The 21,976-nt window shown below is 40.5% G+C and overlaps 1 protein-coding gene across 1 annotated transcript in view; it reads left to right on the forward strand.

Moving 5' to 3' along the window:
* Positions 1 to 21,976, forward strand: part of MYO10 (myosin X) — a 295,459-nt gene that overhangs the window by 191,828 nt on the left and 81,655 nt on the right. Inside the window, exons 10-19 of the mRNA XM_075125436.1 lie at positions 3,441 to 3,570; positions 5,127 to 5,245; positions 7,487 to 7,633; positions 7,819 to 7,919; positions 8,165 to 8,231; positions 9,852 to 9,944; positions 11,009 to 11,077; positions 11,250 to 11,332; positions 12,653 to 12,761; positions 17,081 to 17,161. Of these exons, the coding sequence (XP_074981537.1) occupies positions 3,441 to 3,570; positions 5,127 to 5,245; positions 7,487 to 7,633; positions 7,819 to 7,919; positions 8,165 to 8,231; positions 9,852 to 9,944; positions 11,009 to 11,077; positions 11,250 to 11,332; positions 12,653 to 12,761; positions 17,081 to 17,161 (999 nt within the window). The remainder of the gene's footprint in view (positions 1 to 3,440; positions 3,571 to 5,126; positions 5,246 to 7,486; positions 7,634 to 7,818; positions 7,920 to 8,164; positions 8,232 to 9,851; positions 9,945 to 11,008; positions 11,078 to 11,249; positions 11,333 to 12,652; positions 12,762 to 17,080; positions 17,162 to 21,976) is intronic.

A 21,976-nucleotide genomic window follows, 5' to 3' on the forward strand; every position in this document is an offset into this window, starting at 1 on the left:
TCTGCTGCTTATGCTCCTGGGACAGTTCATACAAATCTGTCAAATAAAAATACAGAGCAATCAGGAAGCAGCCTTTCTTTTATGGGAAAATTAACCTTCTTACTAAAAGAAAACAAGCCACCTTATTTTACATGACCAGTGTACATATTTCTGCTGCTTCTCTCATTTCAAGGCTTCGTACACTATCTGCACCATTTACTGAAATTTGGAAATAGCAAATCCATGGTAGTACGTGGACTTCTGCAGTTTTCCAGTCTCTTCTAGCCATGTGTCTTTGTGGGAGAAAGGGTGCGATAAAGATAATCTGGTATGTGGAGTAAGTGATCAAATAAGATTATTAAATCGAATGGAAAGCCGGGTGAAATGGAAGCACTAACACTAATTGAGGATTTTTCTGAGTAGCCTTAACTTTCACACCCACATTAGCTTCAGCAATTAGCTACAGTAATTAGCTGACTCTTACTATTACCATAATTATCAATTTCTTTTCCTAGTACTACCTTAATTTCAGTGTGGCACATACTCTATGGGATTTGAAAACCAATAAAAGGGTCCGGTACAATTTATTTAAAAGGTATTTATGTATATTTGTTTTTGCAGCTATAAAACTACCTAATTTCATGACAGACATATTTTTGTGGAAGTGGGTGATATCCGCATTGCAGTCATCTAGTTCAGGTTGAGTAGCATGACATTTAATTTGCGCTAATCAGCGTGAGGCAGGTAGAGCATGAAATTAACTTGACATGTAAATCTTGCATTCTGGAGTATTTTACAAGCAGAAATTTGGGCACAGAATGGGGACATTTCCACTCTGCTTTCCTTATAGTGAGGGACAGGGACATTTTGCATCATCAGTTTCTGTTCCTTCCCCGTTTCATGCATCCCCATCCCTTGCTTCCTTACAGATCTTCGTAAGGCCTGAGAACGTGACTTCAGTGACTTCAATATTCCTAAGCCGTACTTCATTCTTCTCTTTCAGTCATATGCATTCTAATGACCTTTTTCCAAGAGGCTACAGATGATTTCCCCTCTAGATGTCTTTCTTTCCTTTGTGTTCCAAAAGGTCTTCTCCACTGGAGTGGGGATCTGCAGTGTGAGCACACACACATGCCTTCCTAAGTATTCTTGTGACATCTGTTATTACTGTGCCATGAGCTGGATCCTATTAATAAAATCTCTTCAGCTTGTACCACCCTCTATAACTATAACTATGGCCGACAGGATTAGAGACAATCACAAAAAATTTGTTAAAATCATCAGGAACAAGTGAAATTACTGGGTGAAGTTCCATGGTCTGTGTTATGGATGTCAGATTAGATCAGGGTTTCTCAATCTGTGGCTCATGAACCAAAAGGCTGCAGTCCCACGGGGCTGGCTGAATTCAGTTCCTCACTCCTGGTGTTGTGATTTCTGGGGTCACAGTGCCACTCGAGTTTAGCCGAGCTGCCCCTCCATCATGATGGGCGGGGTGGGCAGCCAGACCAAATTTGAGTGAGTGGCACTGTGACCTCATTTGCCAAGTCACAAAACCACTCACAAAAACTTGGCCCTGCAGGTCCCTTGTTAGGGGAGCTGGGCCAAAACTGAGTGGTGCTGCGACCTGAATGTCACAACGTCCGGAGGCCAGCCAGCCCTAAGGGACCAGAACTTCAGTAGCTGCTGTTATGGTATGCACCGTGTCCTTTTTAGTACCAGTTACGTTAACATGTATATTCTATATCATGGGTAAGGAATACTTAGTAAGACAAGTGTTTTTTGCACTAAAGCTATTTACTGGGTTGTGACAGGCTGTCAAGGTTTATGAATGGGTCCTGAGCCCAGAAAGGTTGAGAACCACCTTGATCATAGTGACCATAAAATTATGAATCTACCCACAAAGTATTGGCAATTGTAGGTATTTATTGTGTATTGGAAGAGTGTACAGTTGTTCAGCTCTACAGTACTAAAAGGTGGTGTATGTTCTGTGGGGTTTTAGTAGTTATTATAACAGCTCTTTCTGTGCAGACACAGTGGAATGGATTGCCAGAACTTCTGCAGATATCCCTTTCCTTCTTATTTACTAAAAATATTATTGCAAGTATGTGACTGGAGGTGTGGCAGGGCTAACAGGACAATCCCCTGCCAATACCTTGGCGGGATTATAGGTATGAGAGTGAGGAGAGAAGAGAACTTCTTCCTAAAACCCTAAGATGGCTGACTTTGGGTAGAGCTCCTTTGTGGGGAGGAAGTAATTCCGAGAGCAGCTGCAAAAACACCTCTCAGTGCTGCTTGTATTTTGCAAAATGACACTATTGTCATTATTGATACACACTATGAGCAAAAAGAACAGGAGTACTTGTGGCACCTTAGAGACTAACAAATTTATCTGAGCATAAGCTTTCGATGAAGTGAGCTGTAGCTCACAAAAGCTTATGCTCAAATAAATTTGTTAGTCTCTAGGGTGCCACAAGTACTCCTGTTCTTTTTGCGAATACAGACTAATATGGCTGCTACTCTGAAACCTGTCACTGTGACCAAAGACCATCTTTTTGTAATCACATTTGCACAGAAATACAACACACTCCAACAGCCCTACTCAAATATATCATGCTCTGTGTATTCCGCGTCCCTGAATTAAGAGTATTTCATCAGTGCAAACCATGAAATACAATGAATTTGCACAATCTGATTCAGATTGCAGCACTGTAGAGAGACATTTGGAAAACACAAGCCATTCCCAAAGAAAATAGTTGTCTGTTTTGCTTGCATTAATCCAATAATACATGTTTTACATTTTTTGTTTTTTGTTCCTGATATACAGTGGAACCATGGTCATTCTTACTTTGCCCATCTGTAAATCCAGTAGTTTTCACCAAAAACCTGTGTGTTGCCCCAGTTAGTAGAGTACAATAATGAGGTTTTTCACTAAGACTTTGTTAGTTTCTCAAAATATGAAGCAGAACATTAGTTATAAGTAAAACTAAATTACAGTGCACTGATAAAGTACATTGCATGATACATGTTTGGTCACCTCCATGAGAAATCTGCAAAATCTGGTAACACACAGGGGAGGTTCCTCCAGGTTGCTAGTACAAATTAGTGAGGTTTTTTACTATCTCGCAAAATACCCAAGCACATGCATATCTTTAATCAAGTTCTGTTGCAGTGGAACAGCTCCTTAGAGGGTCAGTGACACTCAGGGGGATGAGAGTTTAAAGATGTCAGTGTTTTACTTTGTGCTTAAAGTTGCACACATCATGTGTTAAAATGCTTGTGTGGATTGAGGGCTAAAACAAGAGATGCATTTGCTGTTCCCATTCCACTGTTCCTATGTCTTTCAAATGCTAAAGGCTGCAAAACTCAGTTATTGTGTTTTGTAATTTACCCTCTATCATCTACTTCAGTTTCTGATTCTCCAATAAAATCAAACACAAACTGAAAGAAATATTTTCTTCCAGACTGCAATGGAAGTGATGCAGTTCAGCAAGGAGGATGTGCGAGAAGTTCTTAGGCTGCTAGCTGGCATTCTGCATCTAGGGAACATTGAGTTTATCACTGCTGGTGGGGCACAGGTGTCCTTCAAAACAGGTGAGATCGTTATGGGATGAGGAAATATCCATGGCTGCTTAATAGCAGTGTTGGAAACCATGCAGGACAAAAGTCTCTGGTTCCTTTTTAAGATCTGTTAATGATGGTTAAAATGCCATCGTTGGTGTTTTATGAAGATGAAATGAGTTACTCCTTGGCACTGAACTCTGCCTCCAGTTCAGGAAAGAACTCAAGCATATGCTTAACTTTCAAATGTGCTTAAGTCCCCTGAAGCCAATGTTTTCCTGAATTTGGAATGCTTTTCCGTAAGTTGATGGGACTTAAGCATGTACTTAAGTGCATTCTGGATTCAAGACTTCAGTGCACTGTGCCTGCCTTGTTTGCCAAACTTTTCTTCTATTCACCAGAAACATCTACATGATTCGGGGGGGAAAGCAGAAGTACCCTCTCCTGAATGAGGAAGTGGGTATTAGATTTCTGTATCCATAAAACCAAACATTAGTATTAGCAATAACATTAGGTGTGAATTTTTATTATGTTAAGAACAAATTAAAGGCTTCCAACTGTGATCTGTAATGAATTGGGTGTGTTTTAAATCAGCTTCTTTCTTTTGTGCACATTTATAACACTGTATCTTATTGTTTCAGGAGCACGGAAAAGGAATAAGTGATTTAGACAACCACTGTATCAATTTTGTTGTAAATGCATTTTCAAGGCAATATTTCAACCTTGTTGCTCTGAAGTTGAGCATCCAGACATTAATAACTGGGTTTGATTGACAGTGAAAATGAGTACAGGGATTTAACCTATGTCGAGATGCTGTACTGGGATGCATTAGCAGCTGCATTTATGCACACTTTTCAGGAGAGATTAGACCTCTGTGAATGACAATTTCTTTATGATTATAGGTTCTCAGAAGAAAAATTAAAGAGACACCCTCACTCTGAAATTTAGTCAGTTTCAAATATGAGTTCAATGTTTTCCAGAATTTCATCTGTCCCTGAACTTCCTTGCTAATTTTTTTGGGTTTACCATGTTGTTTTCCTATTTCTTAAAATGTGCTTCTTTCCTCTATTGCTGGGTGAAACACCCACATGACTAAGAAGGAAAACTGACTAACCCGACTGAATAGGGAAGGGAGTGAAAATTGAGTGAAACAACACAGAATGCTATCAAGTGCATAAAGTAAATTAAGTGGGAAGTAGACGGTGGTACCAATTCTGCACTCTAGTATGGTGGATGAAAGTGGTGGCTGATGGGAGCCAGGTGTGGTTCCCCGATTAAGGGCTGCCTGGCTTCAGTGGAAGGAAGTTAGAGCAGGACTGGAGCTCAGCTGTGTCCACCGTCTCCTCGCTTCAGCTGTAAGTGAGGGGGTGTCTGGTGTAGAAGGCAGCTACATTACCTTTGCCAGCACTTTGCATAAGGAGAGCAAAGTGCCTGTAGCAGACCAGAGAATCCAACTCAATATTTTTTTCTAATCTCTGTCAGAAGCTGCTTTGGTGTTGCTTCTAATTACAGTAGGTTACAAAAATGTTGCGATAATTGTGCCTTCCGCATATACGTGTGTATTTATTTTTGGCTCCTTCTGTTGCTAGCTCTGAGTAGATCTGCAGAGTTACTTGGGCTGGACTCAACACAGCTGACTGAAGCATTGACACAGAGATCAATGATACTCAGGGGAGAAGAAATCTTAACACCTCTCAGTGTACAACAGGTAAAGACATACCACTTTGGATATATTTTAACAAAACAATTGGGCCAGACTTCCAGCTGATCTAAAACCAGCATAGAGTTCCACTGAGTTCAACGACTACAATGAACCAACAGCATGAAGCATGTATAAGGGCTTGTCTGCATGGGGGTACTCAGGAAAATTAATCTGAATTAACAAATTTAGAATTGAAGTAGTCTTCATTCTGTGTCCATAAAGGGGTTTAATTCACTTTAAATAATCCACTTTTAATTTACACCTTGGTTCATTTGGATTAATTTTCCTCAATGTCCCTATGTAGACAGGCCCAAAGAAGCTGACATCAGAATTTTAGTCAGATAACTTGTTGGGGAGTGGGGCACAGGTTCAAGTAATCAGTACATTACAGGATTTTCTAACGTGGTTTAAAAACAAGTTATGATTTGAGTCACATAATGCTAGAGATGTGCATAGGATTTTATAATACAGATAAAGACCAAATCCCTGCCTGTCTAGGAGCCCAATCCTGCATGGGATCCACTAGCCCTGTGCCTTTTGTAGAGTCCAGTTGACTTTAATGAGTCTCTGCACAGGTGCAGGAATCCAGGCTAGCAGATCCCAATGCAGGATTAAGGCCTAAATTAAGACAGGATCAAGAGTAGATGACCTCATGGGGTGGGGAAGAAGAGGTGGACAAGTCACAGAGACAATTTGGTTGTCCAGTCATTTGGGAAGCTAATGCATGCTGCTTCTTTGTTACATTTTGTTTTTTAAAATCTTACTTCATAAAATACAAAAATATAATTTATAAAACTCCTTGAAGAAGGGGTTGTGAGACTAGGCTGAGAGGAGGAGAGAATGGAAGTGTAGTTCCCAAGGTCATGAAGGGCCTTACTGTCCTAGAGAGCAGCAGGAAAGAAAGCATGGCAGAGGCAGGGTGGAAAAGGGGTACAAAAGAGGTGGGGGCATTCAGATTAGCAGTTTGGGCCGAACAAACAGGATTAAAGGAGCATAAAAGGAGGCAGCACTTGAGAGTTAATCATGAGAAATGTTGTGGAGAGCCTTGAAGGTAACACCACCTAATTATTTATTTAGGGGCGTGTTCTGTTGATATCCTTACTCACACTGAGTAGTACCTTACTCTGCAAGTAGCTCCATTGGATTTCAGTGAGGCTGCTCTTGCGGTTCAGAGCTATTCAGTGTGGGATAAGAATCTGGCCCTTAGATTTTGAGAAATCTCTATGGATGCCCATCTTGTAATTATAAGACTATGAGAGCTCCCATGCTGATCTAGATCAATGGTCTATCCAGCCCAGTATCCTGTGTCCGACAGTGGCCAGTACCAAAGTTCAGGGGTGTGTACAGAGCAGAGCAGTTGGAGTGATCCACCGTGTCTTCCTCTTCGGGTTTTTGGCAATCAGAGGTTTAGACTCACCCTGTGCATAGGGTTGCATCCTTGGCCATCTTGGCTAATAGCCATCGATGGACCTATCCTCCATGAACTTATCTAGTTCTTTTTTTGAGTGCAGTTATACTTTTGACCTTCACAACATCCCATGGCAATGAGTTCCACAATTCATTATGCATTGTGTGAAAAGGTACTTCCTCTTGTTTGTATTAAACTTGCTGCCTATTAATTGAATTGAATAACTGCTGGTTTTTGAATTGTGGGAAAGGGTAAATAGCACTATTCACTTTTTCCACACCATTCATGATTTTATAGACCTCTATAGGTGGAGCAGGAAGGGCTTCCTTGGTTAAAGTTGCTCGACACTTCTCACTATAGGATCCTGTTTTTAGTTGCCTGTACCTTTGTCAGACTTGAACCATTTGGGCTAAAATTTCCCAAGCCAGATAGATGCCAGCCTCAGGCTCAGTTTTGGAAAGTTTCAGCAAAATAGGATTCAGCCACTTCTAAGAATGAGATTAGGGAAAAGCATACTGTACATTCATATATATGTTTACATACAAAAGAGCTGAATTTAGGTAGCACAGGCACCCTTAATTGTGGTATTTCCTAATTTTTGAGTGTTTGACTTTGAAACCTTAACTTCTTTTTAAATGCAGTATAAATACTGAATTATAATAACTCACAGTAGAGCTTTCAATCATTAGTGCTTTAATTGTAATCAATGTAATGTATATATACCTAATGGAAATATGAAACTGCATGTATTGTACTTTTTCATTGCACTGGGCAAAGAACAGTGGCAAAATGTGGTTTCTAATTAAATTACTATGCTGTGTATTACCTCTCCAATGCAGGCAGTAGATAGCAGAGATTCTGTGGCTATGGCACTTTACTCCCAGTGTTTTGCATGGGTTATTAAAAAAATCAACAGCAGAATCAGAGGCAAAGAAGATTTCAAGTCCATCGGAATTCTTGATATATTTGGATTTGAAAACTTTGAGGTATGTTCCAAAAAAATTGCTGGGAATTGATTCATTAATTTTTATGTATGCCATTGTTCCACAATTCCCCGTAACATCTCTAGAACTGGATTATCAAATGCTTTAGGACTTAAAATGAATCAGTATATCATTACAAAACGAATGGTATTGGAAGTATTTACCTTTGAATGTCTGTGTTTTTTCAGGTTAATCGTTTTGAGCAGTTCAATATTAACTATGCAAATGAAAAGCTTCAAGAATATTTCAACAAGCACATTTTTTCCTTGGAGCAACTGGAATATAGCAGGTAAGAATTACAGCTGGAGTTTGAAAGGTGCCTAGGGGAGAGAAATAACCAAATCCTTGAAATTCAATGGGATTTGGGTGCCTAACTCCCATAAGTACATTTTAAAAATCCTGGCCTATAGCTGCATATCATTATTTTTTTTTTAAATTGATTTTACTCTAACTTGCATGGTAGGCATAACAACTCCCCCCCCCCCCAAAACATTTTTGTAATTATGAATAAAATGTCCTCTTTTCTTACACTAGAGAAGGGCTAGTTTGGAAAGATATTGACTGGACAGACAACGGAGAGTGCCTGGACCTTATTGAAAAGGTAATACGTTATTTGATATTGTGGTATGCATGGACAAATTACTGTGTTCTCATCACTTGTGTAAGCAGGAATTTTAAAGCAGCATATGGTCAAAAGGCAGACTATCTTTTATTTGTTTAAATGTTGATCTTTTAATACAGTGGTTTTCAAACTTTAGTAGATTGTGTATCACTTTCATAGGATCAGTACACTTTCATGGACACATACCCCTCCCAATCCCGAATTCCTCACTTTGCCTATAATTTGCAATGCATGGTTGCATACAAGAATGTATTAGGAGATCATTAAATAGATAGCTTGGAGAAAGATTCCCAGTAGTGTGATGCTTCGGGACTGCAACCAAAATCAGGATTCTGTTGCACTAAGCACTGTAGAAATGTAGATAAAGGGAGAGTCCCTGCCTGAAATCTTTACAACCTAAATAGACAAGACATACAAAGGGCTGGGGGGGAAGAGATGAAACATACAAGCAGAATGAACTGTAGGATGGGTGACAAAGATCAGATTAGTTCCACAATTTTTAAATTGCTTTGTTGGGTGGGGTTTTGTTGGGATGGGGGTTATATATTCTATCTCTGCTCTTAAATTCCTTTTCCTGAATGTTAAACTTTGCATTTCAATGTATCTAGTCTTCTCTTATTGCCCATTTTCCCCCACTGCCCTAGTGTCTCCAGGTCACTTTTGCAATTTATTTCTGTCCTCCTGTGTTTTTATTAGTTTCCCCTCCCCCAGTTCTTTTCCATCCATGAAACTGATTATGGTTGAATGTACACCAAAGAAAAACACAACATGGAAAGTCAAGAAACAGCTGCACAGTGTTGATATGTGTGAGTGCATGTGGTTTTCGTTGGGGTGGAGGAGAGGTGAAATCTATTTAAGTTCTCTCCTTGGAACCAGTAACTCATGAGTTCCTGTCCCTGTTCAACAGCGACTCCGTTTGGGGCATAGGACAAGTTACTTAACTTCAGTATCCCTTTCGGTAGAACTATAATACCTGCCCGCTTCCCAGGGCTGTTGTGAGAATCAATCAATACTGCAAAGAACTTATAAAAGATTAGATGTGGTGTTGTTTATTAAAATTTGAATTTAGCTTGTTAAAAAGATTCTGGAAACCCTAAAAGAGTCCTAGATCGTTATGCAGTTATCAGTAACTGACTTGAAGAAAGATACATGCTTCAACACTGTGACAGAAGCAGCTCTGTGGACCACTTGGAAGTGTTTCTCTAACCTCAGGTTGAGAATACTTGTGCAAATAACCACATTGCAATTTCTAGCTATTCAGAATATAGCTCCAGCTGGACTATTGGCTCACCCAAAGCAATTTTTTAAGAAAAACAGGATAAATCCCCTTCATTTGAACAGTGACTTTGGGCTAAAAAAGTGCTCACGTTTTCAATAACTGCTTTTTCCTCCATTGTTTTGCTTTTACCTGCTTTACGTTCCCAGAGGAATCCTTTTTCTCTAACAGTGTTACAGTTTCCTGTGAGAGTTTTTATGATATATTGGTTCACTTATGCCTCTCTTGACAGCATCTTCAAGACGATTTTCACTAGTAGAAAGATCAGTGTAAACACTCGATGGGCTAATTCATCCTTGTTCTCTTTATTTTTACTGATCTAGAAACTTGGCCTGCTAGCACTAATCAATGAAGAGAGTCATTTTCCTCAAGCGACTGACTGCACCTTGTTGGAGAAGTTACACTCCCAACACGCCGTATGTGATACTCTAATTTATTTAGTGTGCCATTTGTAAGATCCTTTGTTTCTCCAGAGGTTTGCGAGTCATATTCATGGATGCATAATCTTACAGTACATATTAGGCCCGATTCTATTCCCAGTGAAGTCAGTGGCCAAGTCACTTGCTTCAGTGGCAGCAAGAGGGAGCTTGTTATCTGAAAATACGCAATGTGTGTATAGATACTTCCATATGCATAGATAGGTATATGGAAAGGTAATGAAATAGGCCAGATTCTAATCTCAGCTACACCAATGTAAATCCGGAGTAACTCTATTCACTTCTCCAGAGTTGCTCCAGATTTACATTGAGATAACAGACCGGAATTTGGCCTGATGTCCATATTCAGTTGATCATTACCTTTATTGTATAAGAGCCCCTTTAATATAAAGACAAGGTGGGTGAGGTAATATCTTTTATCGGACCAACTTCTGTTGGTGAGAGAGATGAGCTTTCAAGCTACACAGAGCTCTTCCTCAGGTCTTGGAAAGGTGTACCTGAGCAAGAGCTCCGTGGAGCTCGAAAACTTGTTTCTCTCACCAACAGAAGTGGGTCCAATAAAAGATATTACCTCACCCACCTTGTCTTTATATTAAAGAGGCTCTTATACAATAAAGGTGATGATCAACTGAATATGGACACCCACCTTGTGTTTCTAATATCCTGGGACCAACATGGCTACTGCACCCCCTTTAATACAGGCATATTGCTGTTTTCACAACTACCTAACCTGACAACTGCCAGTTAAGACAAGCCCTTCTTGTCCACTGTGTCTTTAACTGATCACTTAGCCAGATGGCTTAGGGTTAGTCTAATGCCTTTTAATGTACTATAAATATCCTGTTACCGTGTTCGAAGCAGCTCCAGGCTAACAAATCCTATTACAAATATAGATATGGTTGTTTGCTTTTGGAGCACTAATCTTTTAGGGTGTTCACTGAAAGACAGTGGTTTGGACAAATTCAGGTTGAAGACTACTTGGCCCTTTATCTAGATTCCAATTGTTTTCTCCACTAAAATGTTTTTATTCTTCCTTAAATTAGAACAATTCCTTTTATGTGAAACCAAGAGTCGCTGTTCACAACTTTGGAGTGAAACACTACGCTGGGGAGGTAATTTTCTTTTCTTCATTTGGTATAATGCTTCCAAACAGTGTTTCAGAATCACAACCACTCACAAATTAACTGAAGCATTCTGTTCCCTCAGTGCACTTTATGGTACTGCCTTTGTGAGGGGTACTTAATGACTGCGCTTTTTATTTGAGCCTGTTCTGCTTTTTACTAGGTCCAGTACGATGTCAGGGGAATCTTAGAGAAAAACAGAGATACTTTCAGAGATGATCTCCTAAACTTGTTACGTGAAAGCAGGTATGTTGGTGCACTTGCATCGTGGGATGATCCTGGGAGCTGCCACATGCTCGGATTTCAGTGGGAGTTGAGAGCAGTACGTACAGGGTAGGATTGGTCTGAGGAGAAGTGAGCAACAAACAAGTGGCCAAGGAGATGGGCACTTAATAAACTTCTCTTGTGTACAGTTCCAAATATAATACCACTATTCTCTCACATTGGGCCAGATTCTGATACCCTCACACAGGCGGTAGAGTACCTTATTCCTAACGGTTGCACTGCATGTGTTAGAGGAGTAAGGTACTACTCAGTGTGAGTAAATGTATTAGAATCTGGCCCAGGATACTTCATATTTTCAAGGTGCTTTACCAAACGTAGGTATGATTCCTCTGTCTCCCCTCCCCCGCCTCTCATAAGGCCTGATTCTGCATTCCTTGCACTTTCCTGACCCTTACTTTACTTGGAGTTTGGGTGCACACGGAATTGAAGATCAGGCCTGTAAGCTCTCTGCAGCAGGGACCATCGTTTTGTTCATTGTTTGTACAGTGCCAACCTCTGTGGGGTCCTGATCTGTGACAAGGGCTCCTAGTGCTACAATAGCACAAATAATAACAACAGCAATGTAGTAAATGACTTGCGGGGAGATTTTCAGGGATTTAAGCCAGTGGGACTTGTGCTGCTCTTAAATCCCTTAGGTGCTTTAAATTTTTTTCCTTTTAATAAATCCCTAATTGTATGTTATGTTTTCATGTTATGCCTGAGGTCACATTTCTCCCAGCTGAAATATGCAGCTAAATGCAACAGGGGAGTTAAAGCCATAGGGCCTGGTTCTCTTCTCACTTACCCTCGTATCAATCAGGAACAATTCCATTCAAGTCAGCGGTTATGTTGCTGTCAAAGTGGTGTGAGGGGCCTCCTGTAGTCCTCTGTAATGTACATACAACACCCACAACTAAGTGCTGAAGCTTAAGTTCCCACACACAGTTATTTGCACCCTTGTGAAAAGCAAACAGGAAATGTTATTTCTTGGTCTTCACTCCAGTGTAGCATCCATTAAGGTCAATTGGTTGAATGACGATCAAGTAAAAAGTGATAAAGATGATAAGATCTAGCCATTCATTTCCAAGAGGAGGTGTTGAGAATGCAGTGTGTAGCATTTGGACTATTTTTTCTTGGCCTCATTGCACAAATGATACATCTGAAAGGTCGGTGGCTAATTGTTGTTGGAGAGTCAATAAGAGTTATTTTTCTTTAAGGAGCTAAGCTTGCTCAGGATTGTACTATGGTAAATTTTGTGGTGTCTCGGGATATTTTGTAAAGGTTTTTCCTTCCCCATTTCAGACTTGATTTTATCTATGATCTGTTTGAACACGTTTCAAGTCGCAACAGCCAAGACACCCTTAAATGTGGAAGCAAACACCGGAAACCCACGGTCAGCTTGCAGTTCAAGGTTGGTTAATATGTCCTCTCCTCTACTGTCAGCAACTGACAGATGATAAAGAATCAGTAGTCAACAAAGACTCAGAGTGGCTGGGCTGGGCCTATATGTCCCTTGGAGATTTAAAATGCTGAAAATCTTCAGTACCAAAATGTTGCCTCCTCCCATATGAAACTTCAGTCACTAATTATGTAATCAACAATGTTTGCCTCAGGAAGAAGCTGACCTGCACAGCACCTCCATCTTCATTCCCATTCATTGACTTGTCCTTCTTGTTTTAACTGCGTTGGCCTCTCCCTGGACTAGACCTGGCATACTTCATAGGTGTTTGTCTTGCTCTTACTCCCCATCTCGCTCAGTTTCCACTTCTATCATTGGTTCCTTCACAGTCTTACTACTCTTAGGCCTGGTCTACACTAGGAAATTCTGTTGGTATAATTACGTCGCTCAGGGGTATGGAAAATCCACCACCCTAAGCGATGCAGTTAGTCTGACCTAACCCCCAGTGTAGACAGTGCTAGGTCAATGGGAGAATTCTCCCATCAACCTAGCTGCCACCTCTTGGGGAGGTGGATTACCTGTGGTGACAGGAGAACCCTCCATTCAGCGTAAGTAGTGTCTTCGCTGTAGCATTTTAAGTGTAGACAGGCCCTAAGTGCCTCCCCGTCTGTCACTTTTATTTTAAATTGGCTATGCTAATATATAATCTGGCCTCTGCGGACATAGCAGCAGGCCTTCAGTGGGCGTAAACCAACATAGCTCCATTGAAGTCAGTGGAGCTGTATTGACTTACACCAGCTGGAGATCTGGCCCACAGTGGCTCCAGCATTGTGACTTAGGAGGTGCTTACAGCCATACATATGAAATGATCCCAGAATCAGCTGTGAAATTGGCCTGAGACACTGAAATGAGGTCTGCACACTAGGAAAAATAAGCACCAAATACCTAATAAAAATGCTTTCCAATCCTTGTGTTGAATAGGGATGCAGGGCAACATTTTAATTATCTGCCTTCTTGGACAAGGAGAAGCAGGTGAATGATTGTGAGACACATGGGATGGGTTTAAATGGCAGGCTGCAACGTTATTAATTATATCTTGGAGAGGGGCACAACATTGCCAGCCCCCAGCTGTCATGTACCAGCCATTTAACTGGTTCTGCATTGCATGTTGCAGGGCTTTTATCATGAACCAAAAACTAACTTAGGGTAGGCCATCCCTGGTGTACCCCACAGTCTCAATTCAGTTGTGAAACCTCTCCTTCCTTCCTCCCCGTTAAGGGGATGGAGTGACAGAAGCCACAATGCTGGGTGGGGGAAAACTCAGTCTGCAAAAACTTCAAGCTCCTTCCCCCTTATAAGCACACAGTCCACTTGCACAATCCTGGGTCTCATTTACCTCTGGGAGCTGGCAGTTAAGTCTTTACTCGCACTGGACACCAGTTGACAGTTGTGAAGAGTCGGTAGTTTAACAACAATATAGGAACCTCGAATCCTTGTTTCTAACCCAACTGAGCCTCCAGAAGGCTACAAGGAAGGTGAAAAAACTCACAGGACTACTTGCCAATTTGGTGGTTTGGGACAAAATTCCTTCCTGACCTCTTAAAACAGGCGATAGGAAAGATCCGCAGCATCATATTTGGCAAAGCTGCTAATCTTCCATGGGACAGCTAACCAGAGGTAAGCCCTGGCTTAATTTACATAGGCAAGGACCTGGGGGAGGGTGCACAGCAGCCAAACAGCTGGCTCCATTTCTCTTTGCCCAACCAATGGCCAAGCAGAGAACTGAAGAGAAGGATTGGGGGAGTGGAGGGGACAGCCCCTGCCTCCCCCATTCTGCTACACATGTGTTTTGGATTCTCTCATTCGCTGCTGTCCAGTCAAAGTACCTCCCCTGCTACTCAGAGTTTATAACTCAGCCATTAATAATTCCCTTGGGCTGAAACTCAGCATATAAGTTTTCATCTGAAAGTGATTATTTTAAAGAAAGATGGATCCAAATTCTACTCTGAGTTACAGCAGTATAAATTCAGATTAACTCCTTTGCATTGGAATTATTCCACATTTATACTGGTACAAACGAGAGCAGAATCAAGCCCATTGCTAGTGGAATCATTAAGAATAAAATTCTGCTCTGATGCCTTTTTGCTGTGTTGGACAGAACAGCCTCGGGAACATATGGTGAGATGCACACTGCTATTCCTTTGAAAAGGGGCATTGCATCCCCTTGGTTGGTGCATGCTGCATACACAAGTGAGGCTGGAGAAATGGCCCTGACCCTTGAGTAGCACCCAGCACTCCTTTGTGGTTGTGGAATGCCATTGGCTGCAGTAGCTCATTCTGCTTACCCTCCTTGGTAGCTCTCCAGATCACTGAGGGCTTGATTCACTGCTGCCTTTGCAGTCATTTGCACCTGGGCAAAGCAAGCATGAGATGTTACCGCATAGGAGTAGCAGTGTTTTGCACTCACTTTACCCGGGGTAAATGACTACAGAAGGTGTAAGGCAAGGGAGAATCAGGCCCCTTCTTTCTCTTTGTCTCCTCGCCCTCAGGGGCCCTGAACAACACATGATTTGTTCAGAAGTTTAAAATGAAAAGGAATAAAACTGGTGACGGTATCAGATTCATTATGACAACCTGGTTATTGATTTGTAATGACCCTGATTCAGAGTAGTCTCTAGATCCGATCTCATGAGGTGTGGTGAGCAGCCTCCTATCCCACTGACTTGGCTGGCAGTGGGAGTCCAGGATGTTAGCAGCTCATGAGGTCAGTCCAGAGCTGCATGTGAAAATGGAATATATCATCAGCCTACCTTTGTTCAGGCTCACTTGCCTTCCCTGTTATGTTTACAAAGTGATTGCCATGAGTACTGTCCTCTATTGTCAGAGATCAATAGGGTTATCCAAGTTGTCCTGAAATACAGCATTCACACAGGGTAAGCATGGATAAAGTTTACATTTTTTTAAGAGGTAAATATTTATTTCACTGCTAGAAGCGGGAGCCTTTTCTGTGTAATATTTGCTGCTTGGTTCTTTTGCCCTCTTTGTTCTGTAGCAAACAATGGTTAACCAGACACACTGGAAATAATGGTCAAGTTTCAAATTGCATCAGCATTTGCTTTCTTTGCCCCCACTGTAATAGATTTACAAAAACACCTCAGTATCTCCTTGAATAGAATGGGGGAACATTCAATTGAAAGTTCAGTGAAGGGGGGAATTTTTCATGTAAATAATACATGTCAGAAGAGGGATGATGACTTCATTGGCGACCTTTATTTCCAATTAGATGAGGTAATAATACATTAGATAATCTATGTTATATTGTGTATTTTATCATTCAGAATTCTGTTAGTGCTGAGGAGAAAATGGTGTGTGTGTATAATTACACAATATATATGTAATCTGTTTTATTTTTTAAGTGAGTATTGTAAACTTGATGTTTTCTTGCTAAGGATATTCTAGGAATTTTATTTAATAGAGAAACATGCCTCTGATACAGTGTATGTTAAGTTAAATTACAGCTACACTTAGTAAAGTACATATGTTACAGATATACTCTCAACGTGAATTTTATTTTATTTATTTTTATTTTATTTATTTTTTAAAAAAAATCTAGTTTCTGAAAGAGTGTTCTTTAAACACCATTTTAATTTTACTTTCTAAAGAACTTTTGAAATTCAAGAGCTAGGTTTTTCTGTGCCCTTGTTGATTTAGTATCTTTCTTATAAGAGACAAGAAAAGTTTCTCTTTTCATTAAGAGAGAAACTGACTCCATATAGGAGAAAGAATGAAACCGAATATACACAAAATGCTGTCAAATGCACAGAATAGAAAAACTGGGGGAAAATGGGAGGAGGGGAGATTATTTTTGCTAACTTCTTTCAGTAACAATGTTATCTTATGCCTGGATTGTGCATTGTGATTTGCATGGGCACAGCAATGCACACATGTAGATCACAATGCAGGACAGAATTCTTAAGTGTTACTTGTAACTACAACAGGTTCAGCATTTTGAGACAGAAATGAGATTTTCAAGTTGATGGTGTACCTTTATAAACAGAGCTGTCTTCATGCTGATCAGTAACTCTTGTCAGTACTTTTAATCAAAAGGGCAAACAACAGAGCAGTGTGTCACCTCACATGTTAAGACCTGTATCTCCATTAGCATAACTGACTCTATCATGGAAAAGCTTGTACTGTTGTAATTTCTAATCTAGATCACTAGGTGTTGCTCTAGGGCCTGCCTGCAATGCTTAGTTTTGAGAGGGCTAAAGTGAAGGACTTACAAAAAAGCTGTTTATAAAGTACTGTCTTCTTTTCTACCTTTGTTTTAGGACTCACTGCATTCCTTAATGGCAACATTAAGTTCCTCTAATCCTTTCTTTGTTCGATGTATCAAGCCAAATATGCAGAAGGTAAGATTTAAAACGCTATCTGTCTGAGTTGCTTTTCCAAGTACATAGGGCCCAATGTTCCATATCTTGTCATTTACACCTATGCAAATCAGAACAGTAGCATTTTGGATTCACTTTCACAGGTACAAATGACTCCAAAAAATGATGGCAGGTTCTGGAGAAGTCTCCAGACTTCTGCAGCTCTTGTGTCTGGGTTTTTTCGTAGCAAGCTATTTCACATGCACTGTATACAACTAGAATAATCATTACCGCAGTAAAATCTTTTTTAAGTGACTACCCAAAGATCTGACAAAAATCACTTACCTCACCATGTTGGTCTTCTAATAAAGATGGAGCAGAATTGTACTCAGTACACTTGGGGATTTTACAGTAACAGTCTCTTACAGCAGGAAATTGCGAAATAAAGATGGTCACATGTACAGATTCCACTGTGCTATTGCTGTTCTGCTTACTACAATTTAATTTTTAAAAATACTGTTTATTTCCTCTATGACTTTCAATCCAGTAATTTGCGGGGTTTGCTTCACTGTATTTTCTTTATCATCTGCCACTTAACCTTTCAGTTTCTGTAAAATACCAGGTGAAGTCATGTTTGTTCTTATGTTGTAGTTCTGAGACACTTAAGTACTTAAAAGAGAAAACAAATGTTTCAAAGAGATTAATATTCAGTGTACCAAGTTGCCAGGCAAGTATGGGAATGTGGAGCCCTCTCGGGAGTCAAATGCTACCCTGATCCTAAAATGTCAAAGTAGTCCTTTTTATTTGCCCATCATGGTGTGATGTTTAATGTTGAAATTGCAACAGGCAAAGACATTAACAAACGTTAAGCTTTCACAGTATAGTCTGCAGACTGTAGCTAGAAATACACTATCTTGTGACAACCCCAGTGTCTGATTTATCAGGACTGTAAAACATCAAGGAAGTTGGCTAGATTCCACTGAAGATTTTATGGCTGTCTTTCCCCAGAGCTTTAAAATGTGTTAGCTGCTAACTGTCCTTCAAGTTTTCTTTATAAGGGGAAAACTTTAACCTAGGCTGTGGGGTTTCAAATGATGTGTCTGTGACGCCGCCCATGCAATATCTGGGCATTGTGGGGAAATGGCCTGATGCTGGCTCTGAGTGCATCTCGAGACCAACTGTTCTCAGCCTTGGGGCCTCTAGGGTGCTGAGGCCAAAATCTAAACATAAAAATCCTTCAGCTTCGTATGTAGCTGGTGGCTAGGACCAGTGAGGGCACACTTAGTCAAGGGCCCACTTAGTCAAGTCACAGCACTGCTCAGGGCGGGATTCATGCATCTGAGAAGACTATTCCCCCTCTTGCTGCAAGGACCCACAAAGCCCTGATCAATCCCCTCTTCTACTGCCACTTGGGAATAACAGGTGCCCTTTTGTATATTCTTGCAACCAGGAGCCCTGAGCAAGCCCCACTCAACAGCAGCAAAAGTGCAAGGACCACAGATGAATGATGCAAGGATCAGTCTCATTGCATTATGTTGCTTGCAACACTTGTGCATGATCCTTGTATTTTGCCAGCATGGCTCTTTCAATTCTTAATGCTGTTGCTACCAGGAAAGAGAGCACAAACACTCTTGCCTCCAGCTCCCGCTGGGGAGCCAGAGAGTCCTCGGCAGCCCCCTTCCTTGCCTCTTGCTACCACTGTCTGGGAACAACAGGGCCCTGTGTAGCCCTCCCTCCTCAGCCTGCCAGTGACAGAGATAAGGTGAGAGGGGTTATACATTAGGGGAAAAGAATGGGAATAAGGAGAGTGGGAGCTCACTGAGTACCACCTCCAAAGTAAGTAGTTTTTCCTTTCATCCTGAATCATCTTAAAGGCTCCTCCACCTACTACTCTGAATCCCCCAGTACCTCCCATCCAGCACCCCATTACTTCCCACCCGGTCCTCTCCACCCAGCATTCTTACCCTAGCCTGCCCAAGTTTAGTAAAATATGCTGCCATCCTAATCTTTGCATACATTTAATTAAAAATCCTCTCAAAATTAGCAACTGCGAAGGAGTCTGGGCCCTTGCTATAAAGAATCCTGGAATCTAGGCTTCAGCAAGAGTCTATAGCTAGTTGTGGGATAATGTGTGGGAACAGATTGGGAACTCCTTTCCTAGATAGTTCCTTTCAATGTGTTAATAAACAAAATCAGCAAAATCTTGTTTCCAAAGAGTTTATTCCCTAGTTTTCTTCTTGCCTTGCTGTGATCGTAAATTTAAGTTAAATCAATGTAAGATGACTTTGCTGAAAAATAAGCCCTGTTTGAAGAACTAGATTGATGGCTACTTTCTTAGTTACTAAGAAAGAAGTCAAAAATGTTCTAACTAGCAGCGCCAATTCATACAAGATTTCATGGAAAAGAGGAGGGGCAGGCAACCAAAAATTTTTGACAATGGCAATTTCCATTCAGTTTAAGATTCAGAAATCAATGTCAGGAAATTACAGTTTTTAAGTTTAACCCATTGTGCGCGGGCTTTTTTCCCCCCTGTGTCTCAATAAAACCACTTCTATTTATTCATCTTTTTATTTCTGTACTATTATTTTTGTGAATAAGAGTAAAATCATGTAGACTGAATTTAAGGTACTTTTTTCAGAAAAGGAAGTTGATTAATGTGTCACTATAAAGCAGGGCTTTTATTATTTATAGTTCCTGAGATTGCAAATTTCAAAATGATATGAGGAATTGTTCTGGTCTTATTTTCCCTTGGATCTACCTTGGATTTAGTGGGGCAAACATCCATGTCACTTCTATTGGTTGTACATCAGTGTAACTGCAGAGAAGTCACTGGAGTTGGTCCTCATTTAAACTGTGGTAAGATCAGTATCAGGCCCCACTTACCCAGATTTACCCCTGTAACTCAGTTGAATTCAATGGATTTACACTTCGATTGACATTTTTTAAATAGGAATTTTCAGAAGACAGCCACTCCCTGAAAACTGCTTGTAACCTATTGTTTAACTTCTTCAGGTTCGGGTCCTTTGTAATTGGTACTGTCAGGTGATTTTCCTTTGCAAAAAAAAAAAAAAAAAGTACTGCATGATTTATATTGGCTGAGAAAGGTGTGTCAGTTTGTGTAACTCCAAGACAGTTTGGCTAAAAGAAAATTTAGCCTTGTGCTTGCATTACTAGGGAATTGATGTCATGTATGTGAGTCAGACTGCAAGCTCTGATAGGTAGACTTGACTGCATGAGCTATTTAGATTAGCTGCTAAGACGGAGAAACAAGGGTTGGAAGAACAAGAACTTAGTGACAGTACCTGTCCTTGTCATGTATTGTTTCTGCTCCTACTTTCTACTCTAGGTAAGCAAATAAAGAAGTAACACCTTTTAAATAATGATGAAGTCACCTTTTAAATAATGATGGTACTTAGCATATGTGGCGTTTGTAAAGTAATGAATGGTATAAAAGGAGACATAGCTACTTTTGCTGCCTTTTGAAACAATACTGCATTATGGAAAGAGGCACAGGAGAGAATCAGAGAGGCGATGATAAAAAAGGAGAGAAACCTTCCTAAACCACTTGTTGCCCTTTTGATTTAGTACACACAGGTTACATCCATTAGTAAGAAAGTCCGTGATATTTCCAGAGGGCAATAGATTAAGAGCTTCAGTACAGTACACACATATTTGGACTCCTTAGTAAAGGAGATTAGACAGATGGAAGATAAAATTCAAAACTTTGAAAAGCAGAAAATTACAATAGCAATACTCCACGTTCTGTGCTATACATCAGAGTTTGTTAATAGTGGAGAAGAGATTTGATAATTTGTAACAATTATTGAAGTTGTAATTGATTAAGAAGTTGATTTTTATCAAATGTTACAGAGGCAGGCAAGGACAATCCTCTAAATGAAGCAAACCACTAGACATTTACATATCAGAGCAGAATCTGCCCTCATTAGAGCTACTCCCTAAAGGGAGCACACAGAGTGCATAACCTTTTGTCCTAAGGCATTTCAGCAAACAAGCTGTAGATGGAAGAATAAGAGTCCTGTTCATCTTTCTTGGGAGACCCCTAAACAATCAGTGCATCTGTTTTCACATTTTTCAGTCTGAGTTCTGCTCTAGGCATAGCATGGAAACTGCTCTATGCTGTGTGATTAATTAATTTTTTCTGCTAATGAAGGGTCCTTCTCCCTCATTCTTGACCTCAATGCAACTTTGAGCACTGTGCTTCCTTCCATCCTCATGTACTTTATCGACAATGACTTAGGTGTCTCTTGGTTCCTCCTGTTGTGATTCCACTTTTAACTATCACACTGCTCATACACTGTATCTGATGGTGATTCCTCCTCTGTAGCAAGGCCCTTGCTCTAAAGAATCCCAAAGTTTCATTCTTCCTCTCTTCCATCTTTCATTTTTGTACCTTTTGTACCTTTACGCTCCTCAACCACCATCTCAATTGATAATGTTCACAGTTGTACATATCTTCCAATGCAATGCCTTTAGCATGACTCCTTCCTGTTAACTCACTCTGTCTTCAGGCTGATCCATGGAAATTTAGGTTATTGACTTTCTGTGCTGAATGTCTCAAAGACCTGAAGTTTGTCTCTTGGGCAGGAGGAGCACTCTCAAACTCAGGTCCATCTTCTCAGTCTCCTTTCCTAATTCAGACTTGCTACTTGTCTTTACTGTCTGTAACACTGGCATAATTCTTAACCAGATTCCTGCTCCTCTGCAATCCCTTATGTCTGTCTAGCATGACCTCTGAAACATTGCCCACATTTGTCATTGTCTCAGCTTCCCCTCTTCTGGAATCCTCATCCATTCCTTCATCTCTTCTTACCTTGACAATTGTAACTGTCTTCTCTA

Source organism: Caretta caretta, chromosome 2 (genome assembly GCF_965140235.1).
Source record: "Caretta caretta isolate rCarCar2 chromosome 2, rCarCar1.hap1, whole genome shotgun sequence".
NCBI lineage: Eukaryota > Metazoa > Chordata > Testudines > Cheloniidae > Caretta > Caretta caretta.